The following is a 23,771-nucleotide window of genomic DNA, read 5'->3' as shown; positions in this document are numbered from 1 at the left end:
CTGCGAAAAATTGGGAGGGTGGTCGTACACGATGGTCTCGTTGGAGTCACTTCCGTAAACGTCGTCGTCTTCCCAATCATCGATGACAAAGTCGCTTTCGTGATCACAGTTTCGTATTCGGTAGGGCTTCATGTGGTTGACGACGTCGAGTTCTTAGGTATGGTGGGTCCTCGACACGGTAACTCACGGGGCCTGTCACGCGGTAAGAGCTTGGTAGTGCGGCCCTTTTTTAGCGAAATTCCGGATCAACACAAAATCTCCGACATCGAATGTAGAATTCCGTCGTATCGTTGTTTTTGTTTGACTTGACTCGCTTTGATGCGCTCCTTCACTCCCGCACGAGTCTCTTGAGCTTGCTGAACGTGACCTCTTCCGGCTAAATGATATTTCCCTGGCCCGGGAGAAGCGGGACAAGATCTTCCGTAGTTCAATTCATACGACGTCTTCTTCGTTGTCGCTTGCACGGATGAATTACTTGCAAAAACCGACGATTGAAGATGCTCGTCCCAATCAGTGTGTTCGGGGTTTACGTAATTATAGATCACGTCAGCCATGGTGTGATTAGCCCGTTCCACGAGCCCGTTGGTTTGCCTATGGTGACTGGAACTTGGCGCGGCTTTGATGCCCCACCGTCCCAGATCGACTTTGGTTTCAGCAGATAGAAAGGCGGTCCCACGATCACTTACCAATAGGCGAGGGTTCCCGTGGCGAAGTACGATGTAGTCTTTAATAAAGTCATTGACGTACCGTCTCTGTACTCGGTACGGGCTTGCTTCAATCCATTTTGTTAAATAATCCATGGCGATGAGAATGTGGCGATTTCCGGAGTTTGATTTCACGAGAGGTTCAGCGTGTTCGATTCCGACAACTTCGAAAAGTTTCGTCAGTGGTGGGATGGGTTGCAAGAGCGCTTGTAGTTGGCCGGGTGGCGATAACATGCTCGGTGTCCTGAGGGTCGTATTGGGCCAAAACCACTCCCAGGCCGTGGCCGGGAGCATCCGTATGTAGAGCTGCTCTATCACCTTCCGCGAAATGTCCGAGAATCGGTGATTCCTGGAGCGCGTCGTTTAAGCTCTCGCACGATCGTTCTTGAGCTATGCCCCAACACCACGGACAATTGTTTTTCAGCAAGTTCGTAAGCGGTTGTGACCTTTCAGCGTAGCCTCGAATGAACCAACGGTAGTACGACGTGGAGTCCTAAGAAGCCGCGAACGGTTAAGTCTCGTACAGCCATGCCCATTTCGTGCAGCCCAAGTTTTATAGGAGTTGGGGAAAATGCCCAGCGCGCTTAGATGTGACCTGGTAAAATAATCTTCTCGGACACGAAAATGCACTTGGATGGCTGAAGCGTGAGACTCTCCGACATGATTGCCGAAAGTACCAGATGTTCCCGGAAGGTTTTTGAAAAAACGATGATATCGTTGCATAATCCGAAAGGAAGCCAGGAAAATAGCGAAATCGATCTTCTCGATCTCGGCAAATTACTACAGGACTCGTAATGTAAGCCTATAAAACTTCGTCTTCCAAATGTCACGTTGAAATTTTACGTGAAGGGCAGCGCCACCTAGTGAAGTTCTTTGAATTTAAAAATTTGGGACAAGATGGCAGCGTCCATGGAGTTTTAGATCAGATTATTGAAAGGTAAAATTAACTCCGAATTTTCATTATACTAATCTATTTTATTAACTAGTATGATACGTATTTTTGGATATTAGATATTCTTGAGAATAGGTATCAATCTATTCTTTGCGAAACGGTTGAAAAACTCGAGGATGCGCAAAATATCCCTCTTAATGAATCTTCGAAAAGGCTGTTAAATTACGTAATATCGAATGGATATTCGATAGAATATTTGCAAGTAAAGAGTACAGCTCAAGGCGTAATATTAACTTCATTAATTACTGGTAAAGCTAAATTTTCCATGGAAATTTTGTACCCGATTTTTAGCTCTCGCGAATTACGCACGGTAGCGCTCCAGTCGAATAGCGCGACAGTTTGAAGATAAATACTCTATGGGAGCTTAGTATAGAATTGCGAGTCCTGTAGTAGTTTGCCCATGGTCGGAGGGTACTATACCGACCTCCGCTGCGTAAATACAACGAGCTGAAGTACTTGCATCCACCGAGCCTATCAAAGGTATCGTCGATATGCGGTAATGGGTAAACTGCCTTCTTGGTTATATTGTTTAATAGTCGAAAGTCTACACAGAAACTCCACGAATTTTCTTTATTTTTCAAGAGGATCACTGGGCTTGACCACGGACTAAACGATTCTCTGATAACCCCCACCTGTAGCATCTCGGTAATCTGCTCAGGTGTGATTCAGCCGGTGATACTCGTCGAGGTTATTGCTTGATCGGAAGATGGTTTCCCGTATCGATTTTGTGTTCCGCGAGATCCGTTTTTCCTAATTCTTTAAGAGTTAAGGCGAATAAAGCGCGAAAACGACTTAGAAGTGAGCGAATGTTCTGCGATTCTACCTCGGTTAAATGGGAGCCCAATTCTATTCTGTGGATTTCGTTGAAAATCACGTTCCCGTTGTCTTCGTTGTACGCGAGTTGCGAGTCTTCGAGTTGAATCGCGGAAGAAACGAAGGGTTCGCCAACGTTGCTCGAAGCGTTGGCTAATTCGCTGGCTTTGCCAAGTTTGTTGCCTGTCTTTAACGGAATTCCGTGATCGGTAGGGTTTACAATAAATACGCTCGTCTGACCAATCTTCAAAGCTCGCTAAACTAGCTGGTACGTTGAAGGATCGCAATGGATCGTGACGTTGATAGTTATGAATAAAGATGTAGCGCTGGCTCAAGCCCATACATTGTATACAGGCGACGTTGGATGTTTGTTTGTCGGCGGCAAAGGCATCCTCGAGATTCCAATCTGGCGATTGTCCGGGGTGTCGGAAATTGGCAACCCCTCCGGAGGAACGTCAAGTACTTCGCGTTCGGATTGCGATATTAGAATTGGTGACAACTGTCCCGATAGAAGAGATGAAAACGGTTGTGGGCGAATATTATGCCGGTTTGGCAAAATAGAGTAGCGGACCTCGAAACACTCAACCGTAATCGCGTCAAAACCGCCATCTACCAATCCCTTCGGCGTAGCTAGGCGTTTGTCGAAGCTGATGATCGGGGGTCCCTAATTACTGATTTTGGATTACGTATGATTCGTCGATCACAGATTTTCGAGCACCAGTGTCCAAAAGATCACGAATAGTCCCAATGTTCGTAACGGAAACGTCTATTATAGGCACAGCAAAATTTTCATTTCGAATGTCTGGCGAAGGGTTTTGTTAGTCCGCCGGCGACCACTCCGCACCCCTCTCAACGAAGTTTGGGTCCCGTTTCCCCGAATTAGCACCGCTGGTCGAGCCGTTGTTAAAACCATTTGTCGATCGAAGAGGGCACACCGGGTTATATATGTACCTATATGTAATCAAATGTAATCAAAATAAACCAAACCAAACCAAATTATCACGATGCAAAAATTATTCCCCGCGAAGCATTATTTAAAAAGTTAATTAAAAATTGCCCGAAGACGGTCGTACATATTTAAAATTATAAAATCTTTAAAATTAATTATTTGCGGCTAATAATTTTGGCACCATTAGTTCCCTTTATTAAGTACGTTGGTAAGGTGGAACTAAAAAGTGGAAAAGATTTGGCGGGGCTATTGTTCGAAATAACCGAAAGGTGTCCTAAACGCCCACAATTTTAGGAGTTTCTACCGCGGGGGAGAAACGTTTTGGCGATAACTGTTCGAGTTTTGATAATGTCGTCGATATTACGCGTTATCAATATCACGTTGTATCTTCTCCATCAGTGTCCCGAGTCTTTCAATCTTGTCCGTTAGTAGCTTGTGTTTTGGATCTTCCACCGTGGTAGCTGGTACAGAAGCTCTCGGACCTCCGAATGGGTGTCCGTAGGATGGCGGGTGGGCGACCGGAGCCATCATCGTAAAGGGTGGATAACCGTACCCGGGGAAAGGCGCGGGCGGGGAAAAAATTTATGAGGGGCAGCGACGTGGGGCGGAATACTTGCAGTCGGTGCAGTTCGTCGTAGTTGCCGAGTCGTGTACGTTGTAGAATCGGTCCAATTTTTTTTGGTTCTTTCGCGAGCATCAAAATGTCGTCGGAAGTTGCTGGCTTTGAGGAGCTAATTACCGCCTCGTGGTTACGATTTGCGAGTCGAGATATTACGTGCGTCAGTAGCTAAACCACGTCTTTTACAAAGATCCAATTTGACGAAGATTTACGACTCAACTGTTCCATTCGGCTGTTGTAATCTGTCTCGCATTTGAATCCTCCATTCTTCTTTGGAAAATCGCTCGGGAAAATCCGCTATAAAACTCCCTTTCCATCTATCGAAATCTTTGGAAGTTCCTCACACAACTCGATGTCAGTTGTAGGCCGTGCTGTTTGGTACCATATATCCGGCTTGGGCGATTAGTTTTATCTCGGTCGTCCATTTGAGTTGCGTGGCGAGCTGAAAAATAACTTATTTGAAGCGTTGGATTAGCGCGGTTTCGTTGTTTTCGGTATCGTCGTTTTCGGATTCGTGGTCTTCGACTGCGGGATCGTAGACCTCCGTCGAGGCGTTTCTTTCAGAATCCGTTTTGGCGTCCGTTGTGAGAGTTCGCTTGATGACTTAGGCCTAAGGTGGTGCCTTGGGTATTAGCCTAGCTGATTGTTATTATTATTATTATAATTAATATCAACACTGACGTAACAAGGCGTCTGTGTTATGACCCCACTTCTGACCCTAAATTTTGTTTCGTAGTAGCAGTGTTGTTCCCAGCGATTTCAGGAACGAACTTAAACCCATCACAGATCGAATTTCCGAAGCATTTTTTTGGAGGAAAACGTACTTTTCGATTTTCCGCTTAGTACGCCATCTATGAAACCAATTTTCTTCGTTTTTAAATGTCAAAAGATTTAATAAGCCTTTCTATAAAGTCATTACGCTTGCCGAACTGGTTTTAATGTTTCGCTTTCGTCACGAGATACGTAGGAGTTCAGTTCAGTTTTGAAGGTTAGATCTTTATAAAAAGGGCGACTCGTCTTGTTCAACTTGTTAAAATGTTCCACGCGCTCTTTAATATGTTAGCGTAAAAGGCTCGCGCGTTTCTTTTATTTCAGAGAGCACGCGCGAAATCGCTCGAGCCCATTTACGCAAAAATATCAAGATGCGCGTGGAACATTTTAACAAGTTCAATAAGACATAAATAGATTTTATGCTAGCGTCAATTGGCTATCATAGTAAAACGTCACTTCTACGTCACGAGTGACGCCCCCGATACATCTAAACAAGAAGGCCAATGTTACTTTATAGAAAGGCCTATTACAATTCCCTTGAAAAAAGCGCAAATGTCGCTTTCAATAGAGGGCCATACAAAAGGAAAATATCAAAACGTATTTTCGTACTAAAAATTTTAAAACGTAATAAAATGGTACAAATGTACCGCTTGGAACAACACCGCGTAGTAGGGTTCGTAGAATTAATTCAATTCGACTCGAAAAATGACTTTTTAACTTGGACAATTTCGCGTAACAAAAATCCTTAACTTCCCCTCTCTCGTGTCACGTCTCCAACCAACCTCGAGCAGTGTTGCCAATGGTCGAAAGTCGAAATTCCTATTGCTGGATAGTAAATTTCCCACAAATTCCCACACCCCTATTTAGCCCGGCCCTCAACGAAAAACCAGCTATAATTTTCAAAAAGAAAATTAAAATCAACTTTTTAAAATTAAATATTGAAATTTCATTTTTTAAAAATTTTGTTTGTTAGGCCTATACATTGTTTTATTGTATTATTAGGAGGCGTCTCCTTTATATTATATCTAAAATCCCAAGATTCACGAAAATACACAGCTCTAGATAATTTTGAGCTTTCTATTGATAGTCACATTAAAAAAATATAGGATAAATAACCGCGGACATGAAAATTCCCACAAAATCAAAGCTTCTGAAAAAAAAACCTTTTTCCTCACAGAGGTAAAATGGACTGAAAATTCCCACAACATGGGAAAGTTCCCATAATCTGGCTACGCTGCTCTCGAGTTCCCGTTCAACCCGTTCCTTTGTTTCCGCTCCTGTTTCACAACGGGTCAAAATGTCCATCGTCATGATTGACCAGGTGTCCGTTGATTCTCGGAATTCCTCTGTCCAAAGATGTAGAGAGGGGGAACGGTGCTCGAAAAACCCACGACAGTGTTGCCAGACGTACGATAATTATCACACAGTGCGATAATATCATCGAAATTTTTAGGGCGTACGATATCGTATCATTATTTCGATTATTCTGCCTCAACGTACGATAATTTTCAAATCTTTTTAAAAACCTACGAACGGTTTAAATTTTATTATTAATTTATATAACTTCTACTTAAAAATGAATTCTATACATTTTCTGCCGAACGCTCTGCGTAGTCCTGAGTGTGAGTTTATTTCTCCTGGCTGTTACCGCATTTATACATTTTTAAACATATTAGGTACAGTTAAGAATGATAATAGGCATTTTGTTTATTTCCCTGAAATAAAACTCCTATAAGGCTTTTAAAAAAAATGAACGCATAAATATGAATTCAAATTTAGCGCCAAAAAGAAATGTGCGATAATTTTCCAGGAAAATCGATAATTTTTTGGCCTAGATACGATTATTTCAAATTTTCGATCTGACAACGCTGACCCACGAATAAAAATAGTGGTTTACTACCACTGTAACAACATTGACGCCGGTCCGACAGACGCGGCTCAAAGTTAAAAGACCCGCCGACCTTTAAATTTTACTAGTTTCTCAAACGAACTCCGGAAATAGGTTTGGAAAGGGAACAGAATATGATTGGCCCGATCTGAAATCTCGAAATACGTAAGAGAAGGAGCTATTTAGCTTTCACCAAGATTTTTAAACACCTACGTGTTCCTTTAAATATTCTAATCTTGATCAACTACCGCATAAATTTATTTGAATTTAAATTAAGCACGAATTCATTTTCCATTTCATTCATTTTCCCTTCGGTAATAATTTTGTTTTTAGCGACCAATTTCGTTTCCATTGGTAACTGTTACTTATAGTGTTCTGTCGTTGCAGATTTCCAAAGTTTACTATTTACTTATAAATTAACCGGCAAAATTTCGATCAAAAATAAAAAGTTTGGTTAACATTTTATACTAATAAACAACGATTTAACATACAAAAATATTCGGTTTTTTCGTATATTTTTCGGATAATTTGCGGTTATGAATAAAAATAAATAATTGGATAATTTCTTATTCAAACGCCGATCTCTAGACACACTAGTGATCGCACGGGGACCCCGACCCTGACCCCGACCCTGACCCCGACCCTGACCCGGTAAGTCGGGGATCCCCGGGTTTGGTCGAGTTGTTTAATTTTTGGGTCGGGGTTTTTTTTAAAGGGAATATAACCTCAGGTATTTGGTGTGGAACACCAACGTTCGCGGCTCTGGCCGCTCTTGCCTTTGGCTTTAGAAATGTTTGGCGCCACTGTACAGGGATATTTGAAAAATTTAAAGGATCTTCCATAAAGATTGCTTTGCAGGTTATATTCCCTTTAAGTCGGGTTTTCCAAATAAAAAAATTGACTGGGCAAGCCAGCAGCCTATTCTCTCAGAGACGCCTCTCGTTCGAAGGTACAAACAAAGAGTATAAAAACTACGTAACCTAGAGATATAATGACGGTCAAAAGCAGTAAAGGAAGTTGTAGCAACCGGGGGGGAAGGCACTCAGTGAATTTGCACTTCAAATTTCGGTACCGCAGCGCCACTACGGCAGTTTTTAGTACAATAAATAATAATACCGGAGAAAAATGGCAGTTACGGTGTTGCGGAGGTGCTAAATTTGGCATTTTGGATATTTAATTGTCTAATATCTGTCAATTCAAAAAAGTGACAGTAATTGGTTACTGTTTCGTGATTTTTTTAGTTAGAATTTGTGGATTCGTTGTTTCGGTGTTTATTTTCAAAAATTGAAGAATAAGGCGTTTGTTTTCTAACCTTGCCAAGTCCTAAAGGTAGCCAAGTCCTTAAGGAATTTTCAAGAATGTTGAACTAAATCAAAATGATTGCCACTTAAAACTGCCGTAGTGGCGCTGCGGTACCGAAATTTGAAGTGCAAATTCACTGAGTGCCTTCCCCCCGGTTGCTACAACTTCCTTTACTGCTTTCGGCCGTCATTATATCTCTAGGTTACGTAGTTTTTATACTCTTTGGTACAAAGGTCGCTGGTTTTCATTTCGTTTTTGGTTTTAGCATAAGTCTATAATATTGTTCCATAATTTTAAGGAATATTTAACTGAGAGCTAGTAACGGAGTGATGTCATCACAAGAAGAAAATCAAAGGCTACGTGTGACGCGGGAGCAAGCGGACGCAAAACGGCGACGAAGCCCGTAATGCAGTCTGTCTTGTGAATAGCTCTCAGTAAAAATTTTACATGTGAAGAATAGAAAGTGTCACACTTATCGAACAATATTATACACTTATGGTTTTACTGTTACTTTTAAATAGTCAGCCGTTGAAGCGACTACTCTCGTCACTTTTGTAATTAGAAAACGCTTAATTATAAAAATTCCAAAAAACCCTGACCCGACCCGGTTTTTCGGGGTTTTTTCTCTCCCCGACCCCAACCCCGACCCCGACCCCGACCCCGACTCAAATGTCACCCCGACACACTCAATTTTATACCCGCTTTTCCGAATGGCAAAGCTTAGCAAGCACCCTCTCGTTGAAATGGTGCGAAATATATCAATTATCGTGTAAAGTGATGCCTATGGAGAGTAATTTAACACTTTCGTTAAATGAGTTTAATTATTTGATAATTTTAAAATATATCACGCAGTTTCGTTTGCGTACACAAGTTGCCAAAAGCCGCCACCACAGCGCTGGCGTCAGGCGTTGTACTAACTTAACTCCAAATTGAGTGTACCGTCCCTTATTTGTTGGTCTAAGCCGTTTGTCAGCGTGCTAAGTTTTCCCGGTCACTGGTCAGTTGGGGGGGAGTAACGGGGGCGGAATCACCTCAGGCCAAAAATAGAAAGGCACCGGACATTCATTACTTCGGAAAGGTCGCGAGTAGGCGAGTAGAGGACTAGAGGGGACAGTCGTAGGTCTGAAGTTCGCCGGCCATCACCTTGTGTCACTACCCCTGCCCGCGGGGTCCGATCGTCCAAACGCCACTACCGCAGTTCTAAAAAGGCTTAATTTAGAACTGGATTAAAGGTTCAGTTATAGAAATTATACTTGGGAAAAAACCTTCAACGTAGAGGTTGCTCAATTTTCATTATTGCGTTTTTTACAGTACAAACGATAAAACAATAATATTCACGAAAAATTTTATTTACGTCATTACGGTTCAAAGAAGTACTTTAGGATTTAGAAAAATAGATTCCTTAAAATTTAAAAATTCAAATATTAGTTTTCCAAAAACTCTATTTTATTTTTCAAAAAACCTCAATTATTTTAAGATCAGTATTAGTTTATTATTTCAAGAAATATTAGTTTTCCAAAAACCTCAATTATTGTAAGATCAGAAATGAGTTTATTATTTCAAGAAAGATTAGTTTTCCAAATAACCGAGTATTATGTTTTCAAAGATCTAATAATTTTTAAGAAAGCTATAGTATTAGTTTTACAAAAAAAAAGATTTTTTTTTCGAATTGCGAGTATTAGTTTTACAAAAAAAAAAGATTTTTTTTCGAATTGCGAGTATTAGTTTTACAAAAAAAAGATTTTTTTTTCGAATTGCGAGTATTAGTTTTACAAAAAAAAAGATTTTTTTTTCGAATTGCGAGTATTAGTTTTACAAAAAAAAGATTTTTTTTCGAATTGCGAGTATTAGTTTTACAAAAAAAAAGATTTTTTTTTCGAATTGCGAGTATTAGTTTTACAAAAAAAACCAGATTTTTTTCGAATTGCGAGTATTAGTTTTACAAAAAAAACAGATTATTTTGAAAAGCGAGTATTAGTTTTTCAAGAAATATCAGTTTTCCAAAAACCTCAGTTATTTTAAGATCAGTATTAGTTAATTATTTCAAGAAATATTAGTTTTCCGAATAACGGAGTATTATGTTTTCATTTTTTCAAAGATCTAATAATTTTTTTCGAATTGCAAGTATTAGTTTTACAAAAAAAAACAGATTATTTTGAAAAGCGAGTATTAGTTTTTCGAAAAAATTGAGTATTTGTTTTTCAAAATAACGAATATTAGTTTTCCAAAAAAGCGAGTATTTTCTTTTCAAAGAAATGTTCATTTTCCAAAAAAGAGAGTAATAATTTTTAAAATAGGAGTATTTTAATTTCCCTTAAAAGGACTAAGTAGTTTAGCCATGAATGAAGAAAGATGATATACTGTAGTTACAGGTATTAACAGAAGTTAATTAATTTTTGAAAATGATAGACTACCATTCCACCGACTACTAAAGAATTGGTGGCGTTCTTTATTTACTGATTAGGGAACTACATAACATGTGTTTATAATTATAAATAGTTAAATATTCATATTAAATAAGGTAATAATATTTATAATTTTATTCAAATACAAATTTACTAATGATATTTAAAATATTGAATTTATATGTTAATTACACATTAAATATATTAATATTATATAATATACTTAAAAAAATATTTACCTGTGTAAAAATATTGTAAAAACATAATAAATTACAATAACATTAAGATGTTTGAAAATAAGTATTTGATCTTTGCGGAGGATTAGCGTTTGTAATGGCTTCCCTTTAGCTTCGATAAAAACATTTCATTTTAAGAAAATATACACATAGTTTAGTTAAAATGATTCTTACCCCCTCGAGGGATATCTTCAAAAATGAAAAAAAAAACCTTTCAACTAGACCGAAGCTCTACTTACATTTATTCGAAAGACGTTTTTCTTAAATAAATTACTGAAATTTGGAATAAAAACCAAAAATCGATCAAGACTGAGAATATCAAATTAAAGAAAACCCAAAAATAAAAATTGAAGAGAAAGAAAACCAAATCCGTTTTCTGAAAAAACCCCAGACAGGATTCGAAGAAGCTTAAAACAATTTTCGCTGTTGATTAAATTTCACAGGCGGACGGCTTGAGGCTTAGCTTTAAAACGAAATCACAAGCAACTTAGCGAGTGCCTTTTTTTTCAACTCCTTAGTTTTGTCTTTCTAGTCATTAAAATATTTTTACCCCGTTCCTCATTTCGTTGCCCCCGAGGGGAGGAAGGCAACGACATAATGCACTTTCCGCCGGCAATCCACAATACGGACTGAGAAATTGCAGCGCCATCTACTATCAGTAAAGGTAAATAATTAGTATTTGATTTCTTTTCCTCACGTTCTACAAAGTTAAAATAGTTAATAGAAAAACTACCGTAGATGGTGTAATCTATCCAATGAAAATTTATAAAATATAGGAATAATTATTAAAGGAAAATTTTAAGACTTCGTTAGATTTGCATATTTATTATTTAAAAACAATGACATGTTTCCGGTTTCGACTAGCTTAGCCGAGCTTAGCCCATCATCATCAGAGGTCCGCAAAGTCTTCCTGGCGAGATCGGTGACATTTTATAAGGCAAAATTAAAGCAACCTTTGTGCAATAAATATTCCGGAATAAATTCCGATAGTTATTTATATTTTTTTATTATACAAATGGTGCCATTGTGTTTATGTTTCAGTTTTTTTTTAAATATATTTATTTTTGGTTTGTAAGAATTATGAGGCTCTTTCCATGAGCGCACCCAGAGCGACCTTTCGGTGTCGACGCATCTGAACGGTCATGGAAACGGGTTAGTGCGATAAAAGTGTTCGACCTTCTTGGCACGACAAAAGAGGTGTTCCTAGGAGAAAATATCGCTCCTTTTTGTTTCTTGGAAACGGTCATCGCATCGTTCTCACTACATTTTGGGTGTTTCTCTCCTTATTCCTTCTATACTCGGTGTGCCTCTTAGCCAATTTCCAAATTGAAAAACAACTGGTAAATCTAGTGCTTCTAATTTCTATCTGAACATATCAATCCGTTATCTTTTTCTCACATGATCAGGTACAATCTGAATTATATATCCAAACTGCTTCACTAATTTCACCGTCAAATTTACATTTATATGAACGTATAAATTTGGGGCGTAAGCGTAAGTCAAATTAGTTTGGGTGAAAGTCGAGTTTGACTTAATCCACCGCATTGGGCTAGAAAGATGATATTAGGATAAATGCTTCAAAGTGCCAGTTAGTAGCACTACAAATGGAGCGATCTACTCATCAGTGGGGGTTCGATTCGACAATGGAAACAGGCGGCGATATCGCGTCGCGTAATTTTCATGACCGTTCAGATGCGTCGACACCGAAAGGTCGCTCTGGGTGCGCTCATGGAAAGAGCCTATATATTAACAATTATAACGTAAACGAAAAGGGTTTCATAAGTAATTTATACAATTTAGAGGTTAAAACGATTTAAGTACTTACTTTTTCTACTATTTTGATGTTCTAGCCTTTTTCTAGGGCTATGGTTCTATTGTTTTTCAATTCTTTGTCAAGGAGGGTTTTGTTTGAACACGAAGGGCTCTGTAGACTTAAGTTCGAAAAACGCCAATTGTTTGCGTTTTTCGCGTCTATAAGCATAACCGCGGAAAATTAAAAATGGTTAAAAAATTGCGCTTTTTTTGTACTGTAAAAACCGATTTCGGAAAGAAATAAAATACTCATTCCATAAGTATGTAATATTATAGGAATTATTTTATACTAATCTCGGAATATAAATGTCTTTCATTTTCAGCCAACTTCAAGACCATATGTTTGAAGCTGAGTTGGGGATGGGCCATCAACGCAATATTTTAATTAGAAAACTAATTATTTCATATTCCAAAGTTTGCCTGAATAAAATTTCCAGAGACAAAAACCTGGAAATGGAAGGGAAAGCAATTAGACATAAGCTTTCTAAGCTTATTTTATTTCAAGAGCAGTAAACTTAAAACGTTTATAAAAGTGGCTTACCCGTAATTTACGCAAATGTAGATTCTTGCGAAGTAACTTATATAATGTCTTTTTTACAACTCAACAATGTCGAAAACCGATCTAAGAACATAAACAAACCAGACGACGTTGCCACGTAATCATATTTAGTTTCAACTTTTCTTATTAGATGGCGCGGATATTCGCGATTCTACTATAATGGCGGCCTTCTAGCTGGTGCCTCTCTCCCAATCCGATCGTGATTCTAGTCTCATTTCTATGGCCGGGACAAGTGGCGTAGTCCTGTAATCCGAATCTTCTGGGAGGCAGATAATGTGGACGGCCTTGTAAAGACAACTACCAATACCCCAACGGATGGTTGTCACGCTTCCGCCACGGGTGTCCTGTCCCTATCCCCAAGTGGGGATATCACACCCCTGATTAGTAGCTTAGGGGTTAGTGGACTGAATTGTCCCATCTACTCAAGCGTTTGTCATAGCAATTTTACAATTAATTATTGTTCTTAGTACATACTGGTCAAGAAAAAGTTAAGTAGTTATAAAGCCTTAGTTAGATAAATGAATTTTTCGTTGGGAGAAAATATCTGAAACAAGATAAAGCAGGACACAATAAGATGAATATTTTGGTGTGAACAATACTAAAATCGATTTCAATGATAAAAATACAGTTTCCTTTGGGAGAAAATGACCAAAATCGGGATAAAGTAAGACACAATAAGATGAATATTTATGTGTGGATAATACTAAAATCATATTAAATGCTAATTAAAATAATTATCAAAGCGAGTTTTGTGTTGGGATTAAATTACCAAAATGATGAAAGCAGGACATAGTGAGATGAGCTACTTTTTAAAAAGGGAGATATATTGTACAAAAACCAGTTCCTTGAACTGAAAACTATGTTAATTCTTGTACATCTTACTGCTCAAAAGGAACAAAGTAGCTTGAGGATATGTGTCTTTCCAAAACTGAAAGACACATTTCAACTGAAATTTTTATTTCTGATTTGACTCCTCAGACGAATACTCGAAATATAATTATTTCCACTTAACCATATCCTTTTAGGACACTTACGACTGGCAGTGACGTAGCTTTTTGCTTTCAAACCCTTCTTAGAGCCCAATCGCCCCGTTTTTGACTATACTAAAATTTCATGACTCTTTTTTCTCGCCTTAGACCGCATGTTTGAATAATTTCCCCAACAAGAGTGATTAACACATAGCCTGCGAATGACATTCGCTGGATCCGGAGATTGTTATGAGATTTACTATATACTTCTGATATCACTTAAGGTTAAAATGAAACAAATACCAAATAAATTTCATTTCAAAAACGTCTTGTATTACTCGAAAACTTTGGGAGCATTGCGATATGACAGAAAATGTCCGATTCAATCTAATAATATTTTTCACAGTATAGGCCTCTGAGATTGTATTTCAGGTAAACAAATACCTTAGTGAAATGTATAAAACTATTATAAGTCTTTATATAAGAAATGTCAAAGCCATATAATATCGATAAGAACTCTATATCCAATGTTACGATAAATAGGTCTTCAATATCCCCTTTTTTCTGTGACAATCTAAAACAACTGCATAATTTCTAAAATATAAAATAACTCAACAGACCACGGAATAGTTTACGAACTCAGGACATTTGAGGTCTATCAGCTGATAGCAATCTTCTTCAGGGCCCCCGAGAGTGAGTCGAGACCCCATTAAAACTATAAACTAGGGCCCCCAAGAGAGCCGTGATTACTAAAGAAAGATAACTATTTAGAGCTGTAAGTCGGAAAATTTTCCAGAAAAATCCAGAGGTTTCCATTCCATGATTAGTCTAGTATTGTTCGCTAATTTAAATTTCGCGGCATTTTGTCTTCATTTTTTCGAATCCAAAAGTAAAACTAAACCAAGTGATTTTTAGCCTACGCACTTGTGTGAAACTACCATTTGATGACGTGGCCCACTTGTTTTCATTTCATTTCAATTCAAAATTGTTGCGGGGGGTCCTAATAATATTACATTAACACCCACCGTTTTTTTTATTTAATATTGCGCAAAAGAGATAAAGCAGTAATTTGAGAAAATAAAAGATCTGTTTTCATTGCAAAATACGGCGTACGTAGATTAACCCTATATGATTTTGAAAACCAGAATAAAATTATCCATGTTCTAATACCGCTAAGGCGCTAATGTTATTAGCTTGAAACATATGCCTTCGCCAGTTCCCACTTCTGTCGAAATACTTAAAGAAATTATCACATGGGGAAAACATGATTTACGAATCAGTAACTATTACTACGCAGTGTAATTTTTATATTTTTGGTAAAGTAGTAAAATACGGTAAATGTTAGCTATGATGCGGTTTCACGGGAAATCAGTGATGCCAAGGGGTCCTTAAATTTCCCTTTTTCGCCTAAACCCTAAGAACTATAACACTTTATAATAATTTTCTTTATTGTCCTTCAGAGAGTGATATTGAATACATAGCGCCTTCTACATAACCATTATTAAACTAATGAACTAGTTTAACCAGTTATAATTTATAACTGGCTAAAAGCCTAAACCAACATCGTATTCAGTAGAGTTGTAAGTCGGAAAATTTTTCGGAAAATGACCGAGACCTTTTTTCCGGAAAATTTTCCGGATTTTTCCGAAAAATTAATTCCATGATTAGTCTAATATTGTTTTCAAATTTAAATAAAGCGGCATTTTCGCCTCATTTTTTCGAATCTTATATTAAAACTAAACCTCTAGACTAGTTTAAACTGTTTAAAAATGTAACACTACTAAAGTTTTAGTAGTATGTTTTCTGTTATTAGACATTTTATATCGAAAAAAAGGTAAAAACATTGAAAACCCTTAAAAAGTAATATATGCTTAAATGTTTTATTTTTTCCGATTTGCGGAAACTTTTCTGGAAATTTTTCCTCATTTTATTTTTCCGGAAAATTAAAAACTCAAGAATTCAGACGTTAGGCCTAGCTTAGCACAATGAGCAATAAAAATAATGAATTCGCACCCCTCCGTTAATAACCCGAATCTCACTCCAGAATCTCTTGTAGCAAACGAGGCGTCGCAAAGTAAAATTGCATTGAAAACATTACGCTTTCTTGCTAAGATTACTCTCAATTAATATTTTCTTCAAAAAAAATCAATTATTTTAAATATTGTGTTTATTTAGATTGGTAGCTTCAATTTAAAATAACCCTAAGTCGAATCTCCCTAGATTTCGCAAATTTTTGGCCTGATTTCCCTTTTCCCTTTTGGGATTTTTAGCAGTTAAAATTTCCCTAGATCTGGGAAAGTTTCCTCGATTTGGCATCATTGCGGGAAATGGCCTTTCTATATAGTAACATTGGCATTCTTGTTTTTATGTTTCTGTGACGTGTCGAACTGTCGAAGACGTTTTACTACGAAAAGCCCTGGATTTAGAGTAAAATCAACCAAGCACCTGGTTTTTAAACCAACTGAACGGAACTTCTACGTATTTTGTGACGAATGAGCTACATAAAAACAAGTTCAGCAAGCGTAGCTTATTTTATAGAAAAGCCGAATAGGCGCTTTTATTAAAACTGGTGATTTGACGGTTACCTAACTTACCTTTACATTTAGTATTATGAGTTTCTAGGAAACTATTTTACATTTTGAATTTTGTGGGTTTGATGTGTGAAAAAATATTTGCAAAATAATTTTTCACAATGTTTTTACTGGGGTACCATCATCGCAGCTCTTGTAGAGAAAGTTCGTCTGCTATTTACTCCCAAGCAATCATAGATGGCGATACTCAGTTACTCACTCAGAAGCAGACAAACATTCGTACAGCGAGGATGATTTTGAAAATCCCTTATAACCCGTACCAAAAAATAAGTGGTCTAGGAAATACTTTAAGTTTGGAACAAATACCAACTTAAAACCAACTAAATACCAACTTAAAAACTACTTAAAACCAACTTTCAAATAATATGTAATTTTCTGACCACTAAAAACCAACTAATTACCAACTTAAAGAAAAAAGTATTTTCCCATCAACTTAATAACAACTTATTACCCCTTTAACTAGTTTATTGAAATATTCTGACCACTAGCCAACTTAAAACCAACTAAAATCCAACTTATTTTTTGGTAAGGGAATGCATTTTGTATTTTTATTTTGAGTTTCAAAAACCCTTTTACATTTTGCATTTAGAAAAACCAATTTTCAAAATGCATTTTGTATTTGGAATTTTGAGTTATGGAGAAAGTGTTTTGCATTATACATTTTGCATTTAGAAAAACCAATTTTGAAAATGCATTTTGTATTTGGCATTTTGAGTTATGGAGAAAGTATTTTGCATTTAGAAAAACCAATTTTCAAAATGCATTTTGTATTTGGCATTTTGAGTTATGGAGAAAGTATTTGGCGTTTTGAGTTATGGAAAAAGTATTTTGTATTTTAAATTTTGGATTTTGAATTATGGAGAAAGTATTTTGTATTTTAAATTTTGGATTTTGAATTATGGAGAAAGTATTTTACATTTTACATTTGGCATTTTGAGTTATGGAGAAAGTATTTTGCATTTTACATTTGGCATTTTAAGTTATGGAGAAATATTTTGCATTTTACATTTGCCATTTTGAGTTATTGAGAAAGTATTTGGCATTTTACATTTTGCATTTTGAGTTATGGAGAAAGTATTTGGCATTTTACATTTTGCATTTTGAGTTATGGAGAAAGTATTTGGCATTTTACATTTTGCATTTTGAGTTATGGAGAAAGTATTTGGCATTTTACATTTTGCATTTTGAGTTATGGAGAAAGTATTTTGCATTTTGAGTTATGGAGAAAGTATTTTGCATTTTGAGTTATGGAGAAAGTATTTTGAATTTTGAGTTATGGAGAAAGTATTTTGCATTTTGAGTTATGGAGAAAGTATTTTGAATTTTGAGTTATTGAGAAAGTATTTTGCATTTGGCATTTTGAGTTATGGAGAAAGTATTTTGCATTTGGCATTTTAAGTTATGGAGAAAGTATTTTGCATTCTGCATTTTGAGTTATGGAGAAAGTATTTAGCATTTTCAGTTATGGAGAAAGTATTTTGCATTTTAAGTTATGGAGAAAGTATTTTGCATTTTGAGTTATGGAGAAAGTATTTTGCATTTGGCATTTTGAGTTATGGAGAAAGTATTTAGCATTTTGAGTTATGGAGAAAGTATTTTGCATTTTGCATTTTGAGTTATGGATAAAGTATTTTGCATTTTGCATTTTGAGTTATGGATAAAGCATTTTTTATTTTGCATTTTGAACAACCCTGGAAGTCAGCCTGCAATTCCGCCGCTCACATTACGTAAGCTCGTTGAAAACGTAATTTGAACCTACAAAGAATGCGTGGATCGTTGTTTTTCGCCAAAAACGAGAATCTTATTTAGGAATAATATACTGAATATTTCAACATTTCATTCGTGTTTCTTTCGCGTAAAAAGACGAAGAAAATTACTTGTTATTCATACCAAACTGACGTACCAATACAAAGATTGTTGATAACTAATTATTAAGTTGAAAATTACTCGTTTTAAATATTTGGCCCTAAACCTTTCTAAAATATTGTACTCCAAATTCTAGGAAATGTCGATGGGCTGATCACTCCTCGTAATCGGTGTTTAAATTTGTAAAATTACTGAAAAAGTAGATTAGTCCATTATGAAAAGGAATAAAAAAGCTAACCCCTAAAGAAATTTGAAGAAATTTAAAAACTTACTAATAGCTCGTACCGATAGTTCTTCGAGTAAACAAAAAGACGCGAAACTCGGACCAAATAGATCTTCGAGTGAAAAACTAAATTAAATTAAATAATAATAATAGACTTGTAGCTTTGTCTGTACTAAAGTGATTACGTAGCTGATTATGGAATTAGCATTACCAAAGGCTGTACTCATATAATTTAAATCGTTATAGAGAATTTTAAGAAATGATTAGCGCCTCGGGAAATGTACTTGAAATTCTATAGAAGTGTACTCGAAATTCTATAGAAGTGTACTCGAAATTCTATAGAAGTGTACTCGAAATTCTATAGAAGTGTACTCGAAATTCTATAGAAGTGTACTCGAAATTCTATAGAAGTGTACTCGAAATTCTATAGAAGTGTACTCGAAATTCTATAGAAGTGTACTCGAAATTTTGTAGAAATGATGTACTCGAAGTGTTAGAGAAATGTACTCAAAGTATTATAGAAATGTACTCGAAATTATACAGAAATGTTTTTCGAAATTCTATAGAAATGTTTTTCGAAATTCTACAGAAGTGTACTCGAAATTCTTTTGAAATGATTTTCGAATAGTGCTTCCAACCGATACTCAGATAACAGTTAATTTAGATCTTTGAAAATTATAATCGCTTTTACACTTTTTGCGGTTTTCAAATTTTAATCGTTTGCCAACTACTTTTTTGCTCTTTTCCAATAAAAATCGCATTGCCATCTACACTTTTAGCTCTTTTCAAATTATAATCGCTTTTACACTTTTTGCTGTTTTCAAATTTTAATCGTTTGCCAACTATTTTTTGGCTCTTTTCCAATAAAAATCGCTTTGCCAATTACACTTTTAGCTCTTTTAAAATTATAATCGCTTTTACACTTTTTGCTGTTTTCAAATTTTAATCGTTTGCCAACTACTTTTTTGCTCTTTTCCAATAAAAATCGCTATGCCAATTACACTTTTAGCTCTTTTCAAATTATAATCGCTTTTACACTTTTTGCTGTTTTCAAATTTTAATCGTTTGCCAACTATTTTTTTGGCTCTTTTCCAATAAAAATCGCTTTGCCAATTACACTTTTAGCTCTTTTAAAATTATAATCGCTTTTACACTTTTTGCTGTTTTCAAATTTTAATCGTTTGCCAACTACTTTTTTGCTCTTTTCCAATAAAAATCGCTATGCCAATTACACTTTTAGCTCTTTTCAAATTATGATCGCTTTAACACTTTTTGCTGTTTTCAAATTTTAATCGTTTGCAAACTATTTTTTTGGCTCTTTTCCAATAAAAATCGCTTTGCCAATTACACTTTTAGCTCTTTTAAAATTATAATCGCTTTTACACTTTTTGCTGTTTTCAAATTTTAATCGTTTGCCAACTACTTTTTTGCTCTTTTCCAATAAAAATCGCTATGCCAATTACACTTTTAGCTCTTTTCAAATTATGATCGCTTTAACACTTTTTGCTGTTTTCAAATTTTAATCGTTTGCCAACTACTTTTTTGGCTCTTTTCCAATAAAAATCGCATTTCCATCTACACTTTTAGCTCTTTTCTAATTATAATCGCTCTTACACTTTTTGCTGTTTTCAAATTTTAATCGTTTGCCAACTACTTTTTTGGCTCTTTTCCAAATAAAATCGCTTTGCCAACTACACTTTTAGCTCTTTTCAAATTATAATCGTTTGCCAACTACTTTTTTGGCTCTTTTCCAATGAAAATCATTTGGCCAATTACACTTTTAGATCTTTGAAAATTAAAATCGCTTTTACACTTTTTTCTGTTTTCAAATTATAATTGTTTGCCAACTACTTTTTTGGCTCTTTTGCAAATAAAATCGCTTTGCCAACTACACTTTTAGCTCTTTTCAAATTATAATTGTTTTTTCACTTTTTGATGTTTTCAAATTATAATCGTTTGCCAACTACTTTTTTTGGCTCTTTTCCAATAAAAATCATTTAGTCAATTACACTTTTAGATCTTTTCAAATTATAATCGCTTTTACACTTTTTGCGGTTTTCAAATTATAATCGTTTGCCGACTACTTTTTTGCTCTTTTCCAATAAAAATCGCATTGCCATCTACACTTTTAGCTCTTTTAAAATTATAATTGCCTTTACACTTTTAGCTCTTTTAAAATTATAATAGCTCTTACACTTTTTGCTGTTTTCAATTATAATCGTTTGCCAACTACTTTTTTGGCTCTTTTCCAATAAAACTCGCTTTGCCAATTACACTTTTAGCTCTTTTAAAATTATAATCGCTCTTACACTTTTTGCTGTTTTCAATTTTACTCGTTTGCCAACTACTTTTTTGGCTCTTTTCCAATAAAAATCGCTTTGCCAATTACACTTTTAGCTCTTTTAAAATTATAATCGCTCTAACACTTTTTGCTGTTTTCAAATTATAATCGTTTGCCAACTACTTTTTTGCTCTTTTCCAATACAAATCGCATTGCCATCTACACTTTTAGCTCTTTTCAAATTATAATTGCCTTTACACTTTTGGCTCTTTTGAAATTATAATCGCTCTTACACTTATTGCTGTTTTCAATTATAATCGTTTGCCAACTACTTTTTGTGGCTCTTTTCCAATAAAAATCATTTGGCCAAATACACTTTTAGCTCTTTTAAAATTATAATCGCTCTTACACTTTTTGCTGTTTTCAATTTTACTCGTTTGCCAACTACTTTTTTGGCTCTTTTCCAATAAAACTCGCTTTGCCAATTACACTTTTAGCTCTTTTAAAATTATAATCGCTCTTACACTTTTTGCTGTTTTCAAATTTTAATCGTTTGCCAACTACTTTTTTGGCTCTTTTCCAAATAAAATCGCTTTGCCAACTACACTTTTAGCTCTTTTCAAATTATAATCGTTTGCCAACTACTTTTTTGGCTCTTTTCCAATGAAAATCATTTGGCCAATTACACTTTTAGATCTTTGAAAATTAAAATCGCTTTTACACTTTTTTCTGTTTTCAAATTATAATTGTTTGCCAACTACTTTTTTGGCTCTTTTGCAAATAAAATCGCTTTGCCAACTACACTTTTAGCTCTTTTCAAATTATAATTGTTTTTTCACTTTTTGATGTTTTCAAATTATAATCGTTTGCCAACTACTTTTTTTGGCTCTTTTCCAATAAAAATCATTTGGCCAATTACACTTTTAGATCTTTGAAAATTATAATCGCTTTTACACTTTTTGCGGTTTTCAAATTTTAATCGTTTGCCAACTACTTTTTTGCTCTTTTCCAATAAAAATCGCATTGCCATCCACACTTTTAGCTCTTTTCAAATTATAATCGCTTTTACACTTTTTGCTGTTTTCAAATTATAATCGTTTGCCAACTACTTTTTTGGCTCTTTTCCAATAAAAATCGCTATGCCAATTACACTTTTAGCTCTTTTCAAATTATGATCGCTTTTACACTTTTTGCTGTTTTCAAATTTTAATCGTTTGCCAACTACTTTTTTGGCTCTTTTCCAATAAAAATCATTTGGCCAATTACACTTTTAGATCTTTGAAAATTATAGTCGCTTTTACACTTTTTGCGGTTTTCAAATTTTAATCGTTTGCCAACTACTTTTTTGCTCTTTTCCAATAAAAATCGCATTGCCATCTACACTTTTAGCTCTTTTCAAATTATAATTGCCTTTACACTTTTAGCTCTTTTAAAATTATAATCGTTTGCCAACTACCTTTTTGGCTCTTTTCCAAATAAAATCGCTTTGACAACTATGCTTTTAGCTCTTTTCAAATTATAATTGTTTTTACACTTTTTGATGTTTTCAAATTATAATTGTTTGCCAACTACTTTTTTGGCTCTTTTCCAATAAAAATCGCATTGCCATCTACACTTTTTGTTCATTTGACATCACAACGCCTTAATCTATTAGAAGAGAAACTCGAAACGATTTCATATTTGTTTCTGCAGACGAATTCTACGAGATACGCGCGAAAATATTTCCCGGCTAACTTCTTAATAAAGGTGTGTAGAAAGCAGAGAGAAAACAAGCATCTAGTATATCCCCTGTGGAGCGTTCGGGGAGGACGTAGGCAGGTCGGTGGGGTCGCGCGGTGACGTCGCACCGGAGGGGGATTTCAATACGTCGGCGGGCAGGCGGCCCTGTTTCAGATTGGGTAACTCCGAGAGCGGGTCTTCTTAAACCTCGCGCTCAGCCGGACAAACCGCAACCGGACAGCGAGCGAGACGAGTGGCGAAGCGAAGAGCGCGGGTAACGCTCCCCTTTTTTGACCGCGATAATTCATCACAAAACGATTCATTTCAACACTACCAAACAGTCTCGATCACCTTCTGAAATTTACGTTTACTTTTAATTCATATCGACGCTACTCGTATTTAGTTTCATTTTCAATTCAGTAAGATTTAAGTTATAGAGGTAATTTTAGACCAAAATTTAAACGAGTTTTTTTAGTTGTTAGCGATTTGAAATAACAACCCTAATCTTTGGAACTCGAGAAAAAGTTGAAACTTTTCACCTGTTGGGAAACTCATTTTTACGTATACGGCGGGAACGTTGTCTAAAGCGAATACTCCCGAAAAAAGTTGTATCGGGTATGGGAAGAGTTTTCAAGACGAGTTCCGCTTGGCAAACGGTATGGCTCTTGACGTGCGTGGCCGCCTGCTTCACTCTCACAGGTCTGTGTCTTTTGATATTACAATCTTATCATAGAAATACTCGTAGGAAGACCAAGGAAGTTTCTAGAGTAATTTTTGTAGGAATTATGTTATTACTTTCCATAGAAATTTATCCATCGCCATTGAAAAGCAAATCTATGTTTTCTTTAGTAGTTCTTATAGAGTACTTAGACCAAAATTCATATAGCAATTCTAATAAACGTTGAGTAATGTATATAATTTCTATAGAAATATGTCGAAAGTCATTGAAAATCAAATCAATAAACAATCGAGATACTGTCAATATTTTCTATAGCAATACTTATAGAATACGTAGAAACATTTAATGTAGAAATTTTAATCAAAATAATCTAAATAATTTCTATAGAAATATGTCGAAAGTCATTGAAAATCAAATCAATAAACAATCGAGAT

The 23,771-nt window shown here is 35.7% G+C and overlaps 1 protein-coding gene across 2 annotated transcripts in view; it reads left to right on the top strand.

Moving 5' to 3' along the window:
* Window positions 1-22,761: 22,761 nt before the first annotated feature.
* LOC149921851 (uncharacterized) overlaps window positions 22,762-23,771 on the top strand; it is a 58,736-nt gene continuing 57,726 nt past the window's right edge. Inside the window, exons 1-2 of one of the 2 annotated variants that reach the window (XM_090163330.1) lie at window positions 22,762-23,077; window positions 23,134-23,357. In XM_090163330.1, coding sequence (XP_090019456.1) covers window positions 23,276-23,357 — 82 coding nt within the window. In that variant the 5' untranslated portion in view covers window positions 22,762-23,077; window positions 23,134-23,275. Of the gene's footprint in view, window positions 23,358-23,771 lie in introns of both variants that reach the window. The other variant, XM_090163331.1, reaches the window with a different exon arrangement.

Source organism: Leiobunum rupestre, chromosome 11 (genome assembly GCF_980474605.1).
Source record: "Leiobunum rupestre chromosome 11, qqLeiRupe1.1.hap1, whole genome shotgun sequence".
Taxonomy (NCBI): Eukaryota; Metazoa; Arthropoda; class Arachnida; order Opiliones; family Sclerosomatidae; genus Leiobunum; species Leiobunum rupestre.
Note: the sequence above shows the minus strand (reverse complement) of the source record. Positions and strands in the feature narration are given on the sequence as shown.